An 18,714-nucleotide genomic window follows, 5' to 3' on the forward strand; every position below is an offset into this window, starting at 1 on the left:
AAACTTTAAAAAAAAAAATTCCCCTTTAGGCGGACAAAAACAATGCCAACTTTATTGAAAGTTGTTTGTTTTTGTAGTCAAAAAAATAGACAATGAATATGTAATTGAATCATTTTGCTTGATTTTCGGGTGCAATCTCGAATAGACAAGTCTTCTGGGATGAAGAGACTCTGACGATGAGAGTCCGATGTACATGCAATTAAGCACTTATCGGGTGCCCATTTTGTAGGTACATTCTTTGCTTTGGTTCATTTCGTTTGTAGATTAATGCATGCAAAATTTATTGATTTTTGCGCAATCGTTTATTTCGTCGCTAAATCAAAAACTTTATCCTAAATGTGCACGAATAAACCAACGAAAAACAGAAAGAATTCTTTGAGTGGTATTACATTTTTGGGACAAGCCGGTCAATTGCTACTGCTTTTATTTAAATCAACATTGGTAATCAAGATGAAATTAAAGGTGCACAGTGATATTTTACCCAGAAAGGGGATACTTTATATTTGCTTATGCCACGTATAAAAAGTGTGATGGTAACCAAACCCAAAAAAAAAAAAAAAAAAAAAAAAAGATAAGCGTGATACGAAATACCTAAAATCTCTCGCCACTTTTCCCGTCATCTGATGTATACATGGTAACACTGTCCAGAACATATGGTCCTCCCCCTCCCCCTTAAAGTATTAGCCAATCTGGGCCTACCATTGAATTCTTTAGCGATCCCTTTGTGAACTAAATCTGTGATTAACTCTATGCAATGGATTCCTTTTCCCAATTTTCTTTTCTACGCAATAACTGGTATGGGATAGGATGACAAGAGAAGAGGTTTTTTAGGTTAAAGAGGAATCATCGGAAAAGTATTTATTTGTTTATATGTTTGAGGCAATAATTTTAATTCATACTTTTTTTTTTTTTTGTGTGCGCCAATTGCTGAGTGTGCACACTTGTCTAATTAAGATTTGTTCTTTTCCTTCCAATCTGACTACTTGCTCATGCTGCTGAGTCTCATGTTACAATGAATAGTAATATGATGGCAGACAAAAAAGAGATTACCTATCCAGGTCTTTTTTTGCAAAAAAAGAGACGAACAGGATTTGTATGACATTTGGCTACCGGGTAAAAGGTTCGCTTATCATTAGGTCAAGATTTTCATTTTTTGTGCCACGTTGTGACACCGTACGCTTCTTCATTTTCCAAAAAAAGTGAATTTAAAAAAATGCGGGTATACAAAAAAGAAATTCCAAATGTTAATTTATTACTTTATTAGTATCTTTCCAATAATAAATCATTGTCGTAAGTCACACGAAATTGTTTAGGTAAATAGGAATTGATGAAGGAAGCAGCTGTATGATTGGTTGATTGCGTAGGGAAAAGTGCAAAAAATAGAAATGTGATTATAAAGAGATAGACACTATACGTCACCAGTTGGTTAGAGGCAACATTCGCTTCAGCCTTGTAGGTAGGTTCATCTTGAATCTTTCTTGGTAAAGGTGCTTTTCCGAAACTCTTGCAGACCTGATCTGATGTAAGCTTACTACCAGCAAGAACAATAGGAACACCGGTACCTGGATGAGTGCTATATTTTTTAAGAAGAAGAAGAGTGATTAATAAAAGATAGAAGATTTATAAACATTTAACTTTTTACCTTGCGCCAACGAAAAAGAGATTGTCATAACGTAAGGTAGAGTCTTTTGTACTGGGACGGAACCAGAGGACTTGCAAGATATCATGCGATAAACCAAGAATAGAGCCTCTCCACAAATTAAACTTGCTTTGCCAGATCGCAGGATCGTTGTGGGATTCATGTTCGATCAAGTCAGCAAAATTTTCCATACCCAGACGACGTTGAATGATTTCAAGCACCATGGCACGAGCCCGTTCAACCATTTTGGGATAATTTTCTTCATCACCATTACCCGTAAGACTTCTCATGTGGCCAATAGGAACCAAGACAATAACAGAGTCCTTACCTTCGGGAGCAGCGGATGGGTCAATACGAGAGGGTACGTTGACATAGAAAGAAGCTTCAGAAGGTAAACCATAGTCTTTAAAGATTTCATCAAAACTTTCCTGATAAGCCTCAGCCAAAAAAATATTGTGGACATCAAGCAAAGGGACTTTTTCCTTGAGCGACCAATAGAAAGAGATGGACGATGAAGTTAGTTTCTTGGTAGCCAATGTGTTGGTTGTCCAAGAACAAGGGGGTAATAAATGATGATAGGCGTACACGAGATCCGCGTTACAAACAACAGCATCGGCATGAATCACTTCTCCGTTTTCTAAAGTCACACCAGTGACACGCTTATTTTCATCCTCGGTATTAATCTTTCCAACGGGCGCATTGTAAATAAATTTGGCACCGTATTTCTTGCTGCCAATCTCTTCAAGCTTTTGAACTACAACATTGAATCCACCACGAGGGTACCAGATACCTTCAGCAAACTCAGTGTATTGCAACAAACTGTAGACAGCAGGAGCATCATAAGGAGACATACTAAGTAATAATATAGGTTAGATTCATGGACATATAATAAGTAAAAAGTGACTTTACCCCATGTACATGGTTTGGAAAGTAAAAGCCATACGCATCTTCTTGGTTAAAAAGTACTTGGAAGCACGATCATAAATCTTTCCAAACAAATGAAGACGAAAGATCTCGGGAGCGAATTTGATACGCACCATATCCCAAATGGATTCAAAGTTTCTCTTGATAGCAATAAAGACACCGCGTTCATAATGGATATGAGTCTCCTTCAAAAAGTCTAGGAATCTACCAAAGCCTTCAGGACCCTCAATACGGTCCAATTCAGATTTCATTCGAGTGAGGTCAGAGGATAATTGGATGGATTCACCATCATCGAAATGAACCTTGTAGTTATTGTCACAGCGTAACAGGTCAACATGGTCTTCAATGCGTTCATCCAGATCAGCGAATGCGTCTTGGAATAACTTTGGCATCAAATAGAGAGAGGGACCTTGATCAAAGCGATGACCTTCGTTATAGATTAATGAACATCTTCCACCTGAAAAGTCATTCTTTTCGACAACGGTTACACGAAAACCTTCACGAGAGAGACGTGCAGCAGTTGCAACACCACCGATACCAGCACCAATGACAACGATATGTTTCTTGTTATCAGACATTAGACAGAAAAGAGAGTTTTTAAAAATGAGTTTTTTTAAAGAGGAAGGAAAGAAATAGAAGAAAAATAAAAAAAAGTTGATAATTTATACGAAAAAGTGATGTTTACACAATTGTTTTCTATATCAGGTAGTCCATGCTTCATCGCGAGTGGAGTTTAATTTGATCAGGAGAAAAGCACTCAATTTCATTGTCTATAAAATTAGGGGGTTAACCACTATATTACACAAACCACACCCCCCTTTTTTTTCTGCATCGACATCGGGGCAAAATATTTGATTGTAATGAATTTCTTTATTTAAGTAAGCCTCTTTTTTTTTCTTTCTTGTCGACAACTTTATCTCTTCTTCTTTCATCTTTTATATCTTTTTATAACAATGCTTACTTACATGGAAGTACATCTCTACTTCACTCTACCCGTGGTTGGGTTGTTGTATTTCATTTTGAAGCCCTTTCATAGCAAGCAAGACAATCTCAAGTATCAATTTTTAACAGCTGTTGCAGTCACCACAGCCAGTCTCTGGGACAATTACATTGTTTATCACAAAGCCTGGTCTTACTGTCCTACCTGCGTTGTTGCTGTCATTGGTTATGTGCCTCTGGAAGAATACATGTTCTTTGTAATTCAGACATTAATGACTGTCTCCTTTTCAAATCTCGTCATGCGCTGGCATTTACCTACTTTTTATATTAAACCCCAGGTCTCGGTTTATCAGTCTTTATTTGTCCGTTTCATTCCTATTTTTGGTTTGTTGACAATTGCATACAAAGCTTGGGTAAATATTAGCATATGTACAGATTAAAAAAATACGAAACTAAATTTGTATTTATATAGAACGTGGCGATACCTGGTAAATCATTGTTTTATGGTGGTTGTATCCTCTGGTATGTCTGTCCTGTCTTGGCTTTACTCTGGTATGGAGCGGGTGAATATATGTTACGTCGTCCTCTTGCTGTCTTGACTTCAATTGTGGTGCCTACCATCTATTTATGCTGGGTTGATAGATATGCCATCCGAGCCGGCACATGGGACATCTCTCTCCAAACAAGCACCGGTAAAATGGTTGTTCCACATTTACCTCTGGAAGAATTCATGTTCTTTGCTTTGATTAACACGGTGTTAGTATTTGCTGCCTGTGCTATTGATCGTGCTCAAGCCATCCTCCATCTGTTCAAGACTGAGTCTGTCTATAAGACACACACGCAAGCACCTTTGGTTCAGAGAATGTCGGAGCTGTGTTGGGCGTTTTGTTTACCGGATCAAATGTTAAATAATGAAACGTTGCAGGATCTCTCGATTAGCTGGGATATATTGAAAAAAGCATCTAAATCATTCTATACTGCCTCCGCTGTATTTTCAAGTTACGCTCGTCAGGATCTGGGGATTCTCTATGGCTTTTGTCGTGCAACCGATGATCTTTGTGACGATGAATCCGTCTCTGTCGAAAAACGTAAAGAACAGCTCAATTTGACGCGTCGTTTTGTTCAGGATATCTTTAGTCAAAAAACAAATATGCCAGTGGTGGACTGGGAATTTTACAATCGTCAGTTACCAAGCTCATGTGTATCTGCATTCAAAACTTTCACCCGATTACGTCATATTTTACATGTGGACGCTATTGAAGAACTATTGGAGGGTTATGAATGGGATCTAGAACGTAAAGAAGTGCGTACGCAAGAAGATCTCTATAAATATTCTGCTTGTGTGGCCAGTAGTGTGGGTGAAATGTGCACACGTATCTTGTTATTCCATGATTATCGTGAAAGTGATGCCTGGATTATCGCTCGTGCTCGTGAAATGGGGCTGGTACTTCAACTTACGAATATCGCCAGAGATATTGTGACTGATAGTCAAGAGTTGGGTCGCTGCTACTTGCCTATGGACTGGCTTACAGACAATGAAAGTAGTCTCATTGCGGCTGGTAAAGCGCGTGAGTTGGGTGATTCACGATTATTGCAACTATCCAAAACCTTAATCCGAGATGCAGAGAGTATAATGAAAACAGCCAATAAGGGAATTGAAGCACTGCCATTTCATTGTCGAGGAGGAGTTAGAGCAGCGTGTAATGTGTATGCTGCGATAGGTCATGTGATTCTAAAGGAAAGAAGTCATTATCCAACACGGGCACATATCAAAAGCAGTGGGCGATCCAAGATAGCTTTATTGAGCGTGTATGATTTGTACAAGCACAAGACAGAGGCACCCAAATCACGTCAGGGGAAAATCAGAAGTTTCATGGTTTAAGGGAAAATTACAGTTTTACCAAATATAGTAACTAAATTCTGTTAAATCACATGTAACAATTACCCTATTCTAAATAATAATAAAAAAAAAAAAATGATCGGATTCAACAAGCACAAAAATTAATTGATTGGATACGCAAGAATCATTCTCGACTTTCTACAAAAAAAATTTATTTTCGTCTTTTTTGGAAATAAAAAGGATGGGAAAAGGGGGAAAGGGAGGTGTGATCTTTTTTCTTCTTTTCTTTTTAACATGAATAAAACTCATAATTTACCTTCCATCACCACTTTACTTTCTTCGCCTCCTCGTATTGTCGTCGTACGAGACGATGGAAATCAACACACTACAGACGATGATGATGCTCTATCACCGAGATATCTAAAGTCTCCAACCAATTACAATGATCGTCTATCCGCCACTCTTTCGCCCATGCTATCACCCATAGACTCTTATGCTTCCTCTATACACACTTTATCACCCAATATCACTCCATTACAACCTACCTCTCCTTTACCCGCCATGTTGGCTTTACCACCCTTACAAGGCGATGATCCACCACGAAGACTTCAAAGACATCCTTCCATTTCTTCTATCGCTTCTATCTCTCCAAAACCCGCTTTTAATTCCCTCTGGTCATCATCCGCACCTTCCTCACCTCGTCCCCTCAGCAGATCTCCCTCCCCAGCAGCAGTAGCAGCAGCAACAGCACCATCGCATAAAGAAAACACACAGCATCTATACCAGGCACGCCTGCAAAAAGCACCCCAATCACCAGAAAGAGCACCGCATTCCTACCAGCAAACACCAGAAGAACTGCAGGAAGAACCCCAGACACAAATCATACTATCAGAATCAGGTCACCCCATTTTAAAACGGAGAAGAGGCAGGCCACCCAATATGCGAGAGCCTTCGCTGGAGGGTGGCTGGACCTTTCTTACGCCTACGGTGTGGGATGTCAATCATCCTCAGCAAGGATCCGCACCAGCCACTTTACCAAGCACATCCGATTCGGTCATGAACGGATCCATGGCTGCCTTTACTAGCTCCAATATGGATATGGTACTTCAAATGCCGCGTAAAAAACGAGGTCGTAAGCCCAAGACTCATATCGTTGGAAATTCATGCTTTGTGTGGAAAGATATTACTGCCGCAAGAAGATCGACAAAAGTCATCAAAGAACAACAAAAAGCCGCCCTAAGAAGATTGGAGCAAGCACCATTGTAAATAAATAAATAAATAAAAATTCACTTAGTTTAGTAAATTCCCACTTTTGTGTGTGTGTGTGACGGGAGAGAGTTTAATAATACATAAGCATCTTTTTAAACCCTTGCCCCGTTTATTTTTTCCCCGTTTCCTTTTTTTTTAAGAAAAATGCTTAATACCAGGCTCTTTTTAAAAACATCGAGAGCTTGCCAACGGCTCTATTCAACCGTTCCCTTGGCTTTTGATAAATATTCCATTAAGCCTTCCACAGAACCACCTGTTTTGATTTGTCATGGCTTATTTGGATCCAAACAAAATTGGTCTTCATTAGCTAAAGCCATGAGTAACCGCTTATCCCGCGACGTCTACACCATCGTAACTACAAACATCACCCTTCGAAATAAATAAATAAAGCAACTCATCATTCACAAATAGGATCTTCGTAATCACGGTGACAGCCCACAAAGTAACATTCACACTTACGAAGCCATGACCCATGATCTCGTCGAATTCCTTTCCCAACACAACCTGAAGGATCCAATCTTGTTGGGCCATTCCATGGGCGGCAAAGCTGTGATGGCGGCAGCTCTGAGCAATCCCGACCTGGTTTCGAAATTAGTTGTGGTCGACATGCCACCCGTTGCTATGCACCTGTCAAAGAACTTTGCAACCTATGTCGACGCCATGCGAGCCATCGAAGAAGCGAACCCGACCAAGCAAAGCGAAGCGGATAAGATCCTGTCCCAGTTCGAATCCAATGTCGGTGTGCGTATGTTTTTATTGACCAATTTAAAGAGAAATGCGCAAGGAGAGTTACGTTTTAGAGTGCCTTATGAAACACTGGGTACATCCTTGGCCAATATTGGGGGTTTCTTGGATCATTCGACTGTCGAGCCCTTCGGAAAGCCCACCTTATTTATCGCAGGAGGAAATAGTCCGTACCGTAAACCCTTCCAAGATCAGAAAAAAGAAATTGATGCCTTATTCCCGAATTCAGAGTTACAGGTCGTTGACGGTGCTGGTCATTGGGGTAAAAATTACTATTTTATACATTGGCCAGTCGCATTTTTTTTTTTTTTTTTACTAACATCACTCTCTTAGTGCACGCCGAAAAACCAGACATCGTTTTAAATCTAATCACTTCCTTTGTAAACAAGCAATAAAAAAGTAACCAGCCAGCAAGCATAGCATTACCCCACCCCCCTTTTTTTCTGTATTTATTTTTCTAGGCTGAAAGAAAAATCGAGTTACATAAGAAAGGGCTTGGACGATTATCTCATTCAATAATCCAAAAACAACAAAAGGGATTTGCATTATTATAGAACAAATCATCCCCCAAGAATAAAAAAGTCCCAAAAATAGAAAAAGACTCGGGGATTATACCTTTATAAGGTGATCATAAAAAAAGATCACATTTCGGCTAAAATGGCAACATGTGGAACATGGCTGTTGGTTGAACTTTTTTATTAGTATTATAGTTGCTGGTGATGATAACTCCCATAACGTCTTGAACTGTTATTAGAAGGGTATCGTGGGAGTGCTTGTCTAAAAGGAGGTGCTTGCTGAGAATGATACTGATTGTAGTAATACTGTTGAGGTGTCTGTGGCTGCACATAATAGCCCTCGCTATAAGCATCTTGCTGATTATAATATCTGGGATTGTTATAATACACATCGTCCGGTATGTCTTCGTAAAATACCACAGACCCTCTAGATCTAGGTCGCCTGCCTACAGATCTGCTTCTTCTGGGCCTGGTTTGATAGGGCTGCATATCAGCTTCATCGTAAATAACTGGCTGTTGCTCTTCATGCCATCTCCCTGCCTCTATCGATCTAGCTCGTGGTCGATTATTCATCCTTCGATGTTGGGGGAATGAGTTTGTTACAAGCGTGTTGGACGGACTTGGATCGAGTTTGTTACTTCGGTTACTTGTACTACTATTATGGCGAGAGAGTGATCTTCTGTCTTCATCCGCATAATGTGGATAGTACTGACTGTTTTGAATAGAGGTGGAAGAGCTTCTACTATGTTGTTGTTTAAGATACTCTTGAGATTTACTCTTTGCCATTCTTCGATAAGCGTTTTCATGCTGATCATCCAAAGACTGCTGTGATTTTTTATGTTGCAAAAGCGGAGGAGGAGGAGGATAATAGTCGGAGTCGGATGAATCTTCATTTTCATACACCTCTTCCGCTCCATGGTGTTGTATTTCATCTTGCTGGTGTTGCAGCGTCACTTGTTGCAATTGTTGCAGTTGCTGTTTCTTTAACTGTTGTTGATATTGCAGCTCTCTAGCTTTACTCTCCTCCCTGGATTTCAGGACATTATTCAGCTGCTCCTTTGTGTTAATCAAGGTTTGCATCATCTCATGACGGTTCAGTATCAACTCGTTTTCCATCTTACTAAACTGTTCACGATCTAATACCAGCTGTTTCTCCATCATCTCTACTTTTTGTTGAAGCTCTTCGTATTTACTCTCTTGCATTTTTCGCAACAGAATCGATTCCGTAGTCTCCTCTTGTCTTTTTTGAATTGCAGCAGCAGCTTGCTGAATTTGGGTATTTTTGTTGTTCAGATCTTGATGCTGCTCTTGCTGCTGCTTTTGCTTTTGCAACTCCTGCTGTTTCTGTTGGTGCAGCAGCAGCTCTTGCTGTTCCTGCTGCTGTTGTTCTCGCTGCTGTTGTTCTCGCTGCTGTTGCTCTCGCTGCTGTTGTTCTCGCTGCTGTTGCTCTCGCTGCTGTTGCTGTAGCTGCTGCTGCTGTTGCTGTTGTTGTTGTAGCTGCTGCTGTTGATGCTGTTGATGCTTATATTCTTGACCCTGTCTACTGTTTTGGTTTTGGTCATTGTTTTGTACATAATCTTCTTCGTTCTTATGCTCATCGTGGTTAGGTCTAACTCTCTGGATCTGTCTATTATTTAGTTTTCCGATAGTTGTGTCTCCATTAAGCGATCTGACGACAGGTTCAAGATCTTTTAACTGATTCAAAACGTCTCCTTTGTGATGGGAGTGATCGGGTTTCCGAGCAGCGATAGTATAGGTGGGTGTGACTGTAGCCGAGGATGTGGGAGATTGAACGGCTGCTTTTGGTTGCTTTCTCTGTGGACTGGACGTCCCCGAAGAAGTTTCAGAATGATTGTAATGATCGACTATTTGTTGTTTTTTCAAAAAGGATAGGGGAGGAAGATCAAGTGATATCTTATCATCTTCGTCATCATCATGAGCATCTCCTGCTAAGGATTCCAGAGCTGATTCGTACACTCTACTCGATTCATCGCTTCCTGCTGTAGATATACTGTCAATATTATGTAGCGAGCTATGTTTAGGAAGTGCGGCAATGGCTTTGTTCAGAAATTGTTCTACAATAAAGATGGGTATAGGAAATAAATATATATGTATATAAATGCCATTGTGTAATTTATTTATTTATTTACCTTCTTCGTGGTGCGGCGTTGGCAACAAAATCGGTGATATCATATCAGGAGGGGGCCGCTGCTCGGGTTCATCTTCGACCAGCGTTTTATCATGATCAAACCTTCCTAAAATCTCACGGGTTGGGGTCAAGAGTCTTCTTGGTTTTGGCATCACAATGCTGGGAGGAGTCGATGATCTGGCTGTGATGGGCTCTGATATATTGGGTGGTAAAAGCAACGGTACCGGCTTCTTTATGGGGGTGCTCACATTCACGGTAGACGTACCAGAATATTCAAAAGACCGTTGTTCCTGAAGAATCGTGGCAGAGAGTTTATTGTCAGATTTTTTCTTTTTAAATAACTTCATCATTTTTGTTTTAATAAAGAAAGAGAAAATGAAAACAAAAAAGAAAGAAAAAAAAAAAGAAAGAAAAAATTAGAGGGGAATAATAACATCAGGTCCAAATAGGGCAGTGTACTACTTGCCTTCTTTGACAAACAGTAAATACACCTTTGCCAAAATGACGTCGCAAGAAAAGAAAAAATTAAAAGTGTCGCACTTTTAAAAAAAAATAGAGTGTCCAATGCTTGCGACATCACGGCTAAGGCTAGTCTTCGCTATACGCTGAAGACTTCCCATGTTGGGCTCTCGCGTTTTGAGTGGGTTTGCTGTAGGTCATATAATTTTTATTATGATAATAAAACACGTAGAGAAAAAAACTCACTTGACCCTACGAAAGACATATGTGTAGATATGCTCAAAGAGAAATTTATAGTTGATTTAATCATCGGGAAGCAGCCATACAAAAATAAAGAACTAATGCTTCTTTGCCAAAATAATAATCAAAAACAGTATATACGGCTACTATTGTGAACCGCTTAGATATACTGACCTATCATCACGGCCGCGCACTCAGTGGTAAAACCCACCGTTGACGGCGTTGCACTTTCACTTCGCTGAGATAGTATTATAGAAGATAGTATAAATGCATTGTTTGACACAATGGATGAACTTTATATTTTTCTGCTAAAATTTACGTATACTTTATAATTTTTTTTTTTGGCCTGCTGCCTAACATAATATAAACCGAGGGACGGAAAAGAAATAGTAAAGAAGCTGGGTCAATGTTTGTTGAAACAAAATTATAGAAGAAACGACGACTCAGGTGTCGCGATTTTGTCTAAAGACGTTTGATGGTTATCGTATATCAGGTTCAGCTTAATGGGAAAAAAGAAATCAAATTGTTTTTTTTTCTAGCAGACGATATCTGCTGATAATTTATCGTGCTTTTAGTATTAATAGTCAAACGTGGTGGTTACAGTTTTTAATAATGAATAATTGTCCAAAATAAATGTTAAATAATATTAAAATAATCAAAGGGGGGGGGGGATAGTTTTTTGTTTTGTTTTTTTTTAAAAGTTAAGTGCTTCTTCGATACATAAATTGATGAAATCTTTTCTATACGACATGTTGATTCCAAAATGTCTACTCAGTTGTTCTCGGACTTGTTTCTTTGTCATTGTCATTAGATCTGCCGTTCCTGTAATACGTTGAACTTGTCTTCGAATGTCCTCGTCTGTAGGATGGTACACGTTGTCCATCATATTAGGAATTGCATATCCATGTACACTTCCGTCGCCACTATAGATAGATCCAGGGTGATGCTGTGATCCATTCATTAATGACGGTGCAAACGAGGGAGCTCGTCCCGCTAAATTTTGATGAGAGTATCTGAAGCTAGCATTGTCATTATATGCAACACTAGCAGCCAAAGGCATCTGGTTCATACTACCAGGGTAGTTTACAACAGGTGTCATATACCCATTGGCGTAGCCTAATACAGGAGGTAGCATGCCACTGCGTTGTGTTGTAGACGAGGTAAGTGTCGTACCTTTAGTTTCCGCTGAGCCAGTTTCCCAAACTTCGTTTTCATGATCACTCCATTTTTTCAAAGGAATCGATTTTGGATCAAATTTGCCTTCATCGGCTGGGAGCGCCTTCTTTTGGCCATCATCATCCAAGACAAGACGTGTATTACCCCATGAGAAATCATCAAAATGCCAGAATGAATACATTGGTATAAAAAAGGAGAAGAGAGGGATAGCCAAAATATATACAATCATCCAACCAATATGTTCCCATTTCCTACGAAGAATAAAAATGATAGCCTGTAGACCATACACACCGCACAATGTGATGATTGAAATAAACGGAACTTGACCTGCATTTGTAGCTAATCTATAAATGAGAAAGCCTAAATAGCAAACGACAGCGGGCATGACCAATGTACTGAGTAAATCCAAAATTACTACAAACCGCATAGAGAAGCAACAGAAACCACAGAGTTGAGGTAAGAACACCAACTCGCCCAAATTATGGATAGTAGAGTTAATCCAACGACGTCTTTGGGACAACAAAACACTCCATCGGTCCGGTGCATTTGTTAAGCACCCGGCATCAGCTGTAAACTTGGTCTTGTAATTTGGAAAATGTTTCAAAATAAGCGTTGTCAAGTATCTATCCTCGCCCAAGTGGAGTAAATTCTTTTGGTGCAACGTATCAACCTTGTTTTCAGCATAATCAATGATCACCTGGTTACTAACTAACAAGGGCTGGTTTTTACCGGGAGACCGGATGCGGTACATACAGAAACAACCAGGAAGACAAGTCACGGATCCAAATAAAGATTCGAAAGCCTTGGACAAGAAATGCGAAATATAATATTCGTATACTTGAATCATGGTGACCCAACTGTCCTTCTCATTGGCAAGTTTTGTTTCCCCGCAAAGACCAATTACTTTAGAGTCATGGACAAAACAGGACACCATACGATTAAGAGAATCCGGCAAAACCTCGGTATCTGCATCTACCATGAGTACGAACTCATAAAAACTCGGGTTAACACCAATGACATTTTTAATTTGATGATAGACCTCAAGTTCCATCGGCGTCATGGGGGATTCAAAATGCACCTTATTTAAAAATCTCATCAACACCATTTGAGAGTCTCGCTTTCCTCTGTTACCCGGTTTTTGGCGTTCATTAGGAGCACCAACTTTAACTACAACAACATAAGGCACGACGTGACCACAGCATTCGTAAAGACCAGAGTAAATTTTTGCCGTATTATGTTGTTTTAATCCATCGCCAAGGGACAAGAAAGATAATGGTTCGGGGTCAACGTTATGATCAACACCAAGAATATCGAGTATGATACGGGGAGTGGGTCTATCGTTTCCACTACCAATAACCATGCCATCACAGACTAAAAACAAGAGCTTTCTCTTATCATCGTATCGTAACACGGCAATAGAGTCGATTGTTTTCCTTAATGACTCCTCACTTTCTGTATAACATGGAACTTGGCAAACGATGAACTTGTCATAATCTTCTGGTTCTCTAAAAGAGCTTAATTGTAAAGCGGCTAAGAACTTAAACAAAATAACGGCACAGAGAAAACCTAAAAAAATATATAATAAAAAATAAATTAGATACTTATTAGTACTGAAAGAAATTTTTACGCATTACCTGTGACAATAAGTAAGAAGTATTCGGAAAATTGGCATTGGAAGGATCTTCTTGTATCCAATTTTCCAACAAAAAACAGATTTCTAAGGCAAACCAGTTGACGCATTCGCAGGTCTTCAGAAATAGGCAAAGCATCAAAATGTTTGGATATATCAGTTCCAGCCAACTGACGAAACAGCTGTACGATACTGTTATCCATGAAGTTTAAATCTAAATTTGCGGGAGGTACCGTGCCTTCAGGGGCACGAGGAGCACGACCACCAAGTAAGTAATACGTCAAGTCAAACACATCGCCATGTAATGTAGCCCAGCTTCGATGTGTACTTATATCTCCAACATTGACAACATTGGTAGCTTGACGTAAGATATCATTCGGTTCATATCCCATAAATCCCAATCGATAGTTCTTTCGCATATAAACCATTTGTTCAAAATACCAGTCAGGTCGATAATCATTGGTAAAAAATCTGAAATCATGGTACGCTGCATTGCGATCCGTGAGGTTCACTTGGAAATCCAATACAACCTCTTCGGGAATTCGACCAGTCGTACCGTCGCATAATGCAGATACTTGCACAGGGAATAAATTGGTGGCATCTTTTCCGGCGTAATCAAAAATAACATTGTCTGGAATTACCTCAGATGCCCAATGATGAGGGGCAAACTTTGTCAAGTCAAATACTTCACCACGAATAGCAACATACGCGCTGTCCTTGTCCGTTTTTCCTTGAAGTTCTGAAAGAGAATAAACATCTTGATGAGGACAAATTAAAGGACCAAAGAATACAATAAAGACAACCATGGCAGCAGACAATAAAAAGATGAGCAAGCATAGTGCTACTTTCTCTCTCCAGGCCAATCGGACATCGCTTCTCTTCATACCACCACAATGATTCAATGCAGGGGACGGGACCCACCAGGTTAGAAACCAAACAAATACGAGCCATTTTTTACGAATACCTGTCATAGGTTCTGCTTCATCTTCCATCATAGCTTTTTTATCGGTAGCTACTGCATTCTCTTGTTGATTCATTAAAAATGTTCCAGACTTTTTATTTTCTATGGTAGCTTGTGAAAAAATCTCGGAACCGCTATAATCGTTCAGCCCAGATTCTTCCTGGTAATCATCTTCAGACATGGCGCTAGATACCATATCATCATTATAGGAGTATGCGTCAAATGGTTTTTGGCCAGGACCAAGTAGCGATAATTTCGATCTCTTTGATTCGGTTTTTTCTAAGCTTCTCAGGTCATCCTCTAAAACTCTAAAAGCATGATTTGATAAATAGACCTTATCATGATATAGTTAGTCATCAGCTTCAAAAAAAAAAGGTATTTATAATGTATATTACTTTAGTTCTACCGGTAGCCATCCATGTTTCATTCCAGCCTAGTGACTGAGCTATGTAAATGCATTTGTCTCTGGGAGATAAACTTGGATCCAGCATTGTGTTTAGTGTAAGCGGTATAGATACATGATAACGATCCCAGAATTCATCAAATGTAAAAACTGTTGTATAATAACTGCTTCTTAGTCTTTTAACTATATCTGTCAGTTTAAAATGTGATTGCTGTACTGCCACTCGTTTGACATCACAGGAGTTAGGTAATGATAAGTCGTTGGGTTTGATACATAGGACAAACCATGGTAGAGTATTCGATAACGCATTTGTTAAGTCCGCCATACCTGTAACCAGTAGATCTGCTATGGTGGATACATCAGACTGTACTGAGGTTGATAGGGTTGATTTTACGTCAGCAGGTTTGTGGTCATGGATCGATGACGAGGCTGTATGTACACCATTTATTGTCGAGCTTGTATTTAATCCTGTGGTAGGTGATCGAAGTGGTCGAATACCTTGTTGTGGTGAAAGAACTCTGTTCCTTGTTCCATCATCTTGGCCTAAGATAGCATCATCAAATAAACAGGCAACAAGGCCATTGCTGGTAGGTGGATTGTAGGCATTTCCCCGAAACAAAGCAATGAAATCATTGCAGAGGTAGTCTTGGTTTCTTTCAGTGAAGTGACGAGGATCGTAAGAACTTGTACCCCAGAAGTGCTGAATAGCAAAAAGTTTTGCTCCGGTATCACTTTTTTTGAATGTTAGTACCTGATCATGGATAGCACTCTTGTTTGCGCTGGCATAATTATCGACTAAAGTTTCGTCATCATCATATCTTTGTTGCTGTTGTTGTTGGCGGGTAGCCTGTGTATTCATAATTGACCATAATCCTTTAGATGGATGAATAAATAGATCGATTGCAGTTGGGTTTATTGCCCAGCTATCTGCGGGAATGTTTATGCCTTGTTCAATGTATTCTTGTCGATCACGATCGAATATGCTTGTGAGCATAAACTGATGCATGTTTTCTTGAATAAAATGGAAAGTTAATTGATCAAATCCACCGCCAGAAGGCCTTGACATAATCCAGCCAGGAATATCCAGTAGACTGACAAAACTGTGAACACTTTTGGGTGCCATACGATCATTTATCTGTTCGACCAACCAGGTAAACAAAAGGCAATACAAAGATTGAGCCAAATCATCTCTCTGTTTTCCAGCTTGTTCAGGATCCAGAAATAAAGTAGTGATGTCTCTCTTTATGAGTTTGCTTTTAAAGGTTAATGTACTCATAAGCGAGTTAGGATCAACACCAAGGAGATCAGCAACAGTAGCCAAGGTATCAACATTTTTTATGATGGCAGCATCTTGTGCATTATTCGGGTCTTCAATAAAATGGATATTACCCAAATGCAGAATGGCCGCCAAGACTTGATACATTTGACCAATTCTTTGTTTTTGAAACAACATGGCTTTTAACGCAACACGCAATTCAGAATCAGCAACCGCATCATCAAGTGAGGATGCTCTTGATGTGGTTGTTTTTGATAGATACTGGAAGGTTGACCAATCAAAAAGACCCAATCGCGTCTTTTCATCCTGCGTTGCACCTGCCAACAAATTATAAAATACATGGAAATTACGTTCGTCTTGTCCTGCTGCAGTAACTCTGTTCTTTTCAAGAGAGTAAGGCATAAACGAGGCACCAGCCAATCTTCCTCTTTCAGAAAAATGAACCTCTACAAACAAGGCACTTCTTGAAGCGTTGTCATGTTGTAAAGTTTTGGCGTTACTAAAAGCATATATAATTGTTTGCGCGTGAACAAGATTGCTTTGGACGCGAGATGTTTTCCGATGAGTGCTAAGTGCAATCAAATGTTCAATGGACTGTTTGAATTGTTCTGATTTACCACTTCCACTTTCACCGCTAAAAAAGGGGGAGGGGACAAAAAGGAGGTTAAGGGACTGTTATAAAAAAAGTATAAAAATAAAGATATTACCTAAATAAGATTGACTGGTTAATACTAGTTCTTCTCATATGTAAATATGCATGATTCACGAGTTGAAAGAGATGCGGTTCTCTCCATTGATTTTGTTTTGCACTTGATGTATCTTTATATTCTGAAATGTAATCTGCTTTAATATTGACGAGGTTATCATTTACGATATACGGATTTAATGCGACTAAAACTGTTGGACTGATATTAGTGTAAATCAAATCACTTAAATATCTTTGTCGTAATATATCGGCGAGCTCATCAGATGAAGGGTCTCGAGTTAATAGTGTAAGGTCTGTAATTAGCGTATTTTGTTGTTGTTGTTGTTGTTGTTGTGTCATTATTTCATCGAGATACTTTTTTTTTTAAAATATATATATACACACTTGAATTATATCGTATTATGTCCACCCCTATTAAGAAATAATTTAAATAGAAAACAATAGAAAAGAGTAAAAAAGAGAAAGGAAGAAGAAGAAGAAAGAGTTAGAAAGAAGTAAATAAGCGTTAATATCCTCCTTTTAAGTCAATAACACCCCTTTAGTATAAAAGCAAAGAGGCCTTTTAACTATATACTTTTCACTCTCTTTTTTTTTCTATACCAACTCTCCTTCCCCTTGAATATAAGGGCTATGCGATTTTCCAAACATTATGTATGTAGCATCACTTAAATACATTTTGTTTTACCATGTAGAGTGTTGTCTGTTTGTTATTGCTACATTGTAGCTAATGTATCATTCTTATTGTAATCGCCAATAAAAAATAAAACATACGTATTATTGTAGTTATAATGGGGCAGATAAATAAGAAATTCTTATTTCAACTACAACATCATACAAACTGTTGAGTATTAAGAATATTATAAGGAGAAGAGAGATCAAAATAATAATATAACGAACAGTATCACCATTACGCTAAAATTATTATCGTACTTGCTTCACTCTCAACACATAAATCTTATTGCACAAGCAAGTTCTACAGTTTGTATAACGCTACATCTCATGACTTAAATCATCAAGAAAACAAGATTGTTTCCATGTCTATAATCCCCTTGCCTCTCTATTATCATGTATTGTCCCCCTCTTTATGCATTTTATTTGTACAACATCTTGATCTAAAAATATTCTAATGTTTCCCGCCTAATTTTGTGTATACCAACACAATATAATACAGTCAGAGAAGAATTGAAAACTAAGTTGAAGGAGGGGACAAGGTTACTTCAAAGGCTCTTTATCGAACTAACAAAAAAAAAATTAAAAAACCTACGTGCGCTTCAATATAGCTTGCATTCACTATACATTTAGAAAATGCAAGGAATCGTTAGATCAGTTTCTTGTTAAGTGAATAACTAAGTCATCAAAAAATTAATAACTCGGCTTAAATTAAAAATAAAAAGAAACTGTCGCACTTTCCTCCCTCTTTTACCTTCGTTTTTCATCAGTGATTTCTTCGTACATGGTGGCACAAAAATGCAGGTAAGTATAGCCTTTTTGGGTTTTGTCACACATCTACGTTAAGTGTAAATGCAAAAAAAAAGTTGTCCATAAGTGCAAGCATGTGAGTATTCACTAAAATCCATGTCTCGAACAATGCATGTCACATAAGAGCATCCCCGTCTGTTAATTAAGTTAATAATTTAGCAAATTTTATTTTGTTTTTGGAAAAAATGTAATCCCGGTCTTCGTTAAAAATTATCCTTTTATATAATTTTGAGATTTTCGTGCAACAAACAATGAGCAAACAAAGAGATAAACCTACTCATAACGTGAACTAGGTCGCGTATATTCAGTTGTATCTATTGTGAATAATTATAATTATACATAAAGCCAACTAAGAACAATGAATG

At 38.7% G+C, this 18,714-nt stretch overlaps 6 protein-coding genes across 6 annotated transcripts; 3 read left to right on the forward strand and 3 right to left on the reverse strand.

Annotated features, from left to right (window-relative positions):
- Positions 1-1,222: 1,222 nt before the first annotated feature.
- On the reverse strand, positions 1,223-3,182 carry EV154DRAFT_455141 (phytoene dehydrogenase). The gene is made up of 3 exons (XM_051597331.1): positions 2,549-3,182; positions 1,643-2,491; positions 1,223-1,573 (listed from the first exon to the last, which is right to left on the reverse strand). The coding sequence occupies exons 1-3, from the start codon at positions 3,139-3,141 to the stop codon at positions 1,261-1,263; spliced, it is 1,755 nt and encodes a 584-aa protein (XP_051463471.1). The 5' UTR covers positions 3,142-3,182; the 3' UTR covers positions 1,223-1,260.
- A 213-nt stretch (positions 3,183-3,395) lies between these two features.
- Positions 3,396-5,599, forward strand: EV154DRAFT_433939 (phytoene synthase). Its single transcript, XM_051596750.1, has 2 exons — positions 3,396-3,915; positions 3,975-5,599. The coding sequence occupies exons 1-2, from the start codon at positions 3,517-3,519 to the stop codon at positions 5,382-5,384; spliced, it is 1,809 nt and encodes a 602-aa protein (XP_051463472.1). The 5' UTR covers positions 3,396-3,516; the 3' UTR covers positions 5,385-5,599.
- Positions 5,600-6,651, forward strand: EV154DRAFT_490351 (uncharacterized protein). The gene has a single exon (XM_051599414.1). It carries the CDS (start codon positions 5,637-5,639, stop codon positions 6,606-6,608), a length of 972 nt encoding a protein of 323 aa, XP_051463473.1. The 5' UTR covers positions 5,600-5,636; the 3' UTR covers positions 6,609-6,651.
- A 104-nt stretch (positions 6,652-6,755) lies between these two features.
- Positions 6,756-7,750, forward strand: EV154DRAFT_410239 (Alpha/Beta hydrolase protein; the record flags this gene model as incomplete). The annotated part of the gene is made up of 3 exons (XM_051595390.1): positions 6,756-6,962; positions 7,023-7,617; positions 7,689-7,750. 3 exons carry the CDS (start codon positions 6,756-6,758, stop codon positions 7,748-7,750), a joined length of 864 nt encoding a protein of 287 aa, XP_051463474.1.
- A 155-nt stretch (positions 7,751-7,905) lies between these two features.
- On the reverse strand, positions 7,906-9,361 carry EV154DRAFT_116031 (uncharacterized protein). The gene has a single exon (XM_051593922.1). It carries the CDS (start codon positions 9,071-9,073, stop codon positions 8,060-8,062), a length of 1,014 nt encoding a protein of 337 aa, XP_051463475.1. The 5' UTR covers positions 9,074-9,361; the 3' UTR covers positions 7,906-8,059.
- A 1,940-nt stretch (positions 9,362-11,301) lies between these two features.
- On the reverse strand, positions 11,302-16,816 carry EV154DRAFT_433944 (chitin synthase-domain-containing protein). Its single transcript, XM_051596751.1, has 3 exons — positions 14,881-16,816; positions 13,529-14,819; positions 11,302-13,460 (listed from the first exon to the last, which is right to left on the reverse strand). The coding sequence occupies exons 1-3, from the start codon at positions 16,564-16,566 to the stop codon at positions 11,413-11,415; spliced, it is 5,025 nt and encodes a 1,674-aa protein (XP_051463476.1). The 5' UTR covers positions 16,567-16,816; the 3' UTR covers positions 11,302-11,412.
- Between the last annotated feature and the right edge of the window lie 1,898 nt (positions 16,817-18,714).

The sequence above is a fragment of the Mucor mucedo genome, assembly GCF_025094135.1.
Source record: "Mucor mucedo strain NRRL 3635 chromosome Unknown EV154scaffold_2, whole genome shotgun sequence".
Lineage (NCBI taxonomy): Eukaryota > Fungi > Mucoromycota > Mucoromycetes > Mucorales > Mucoraceae > Mucor > Mucor mucedo.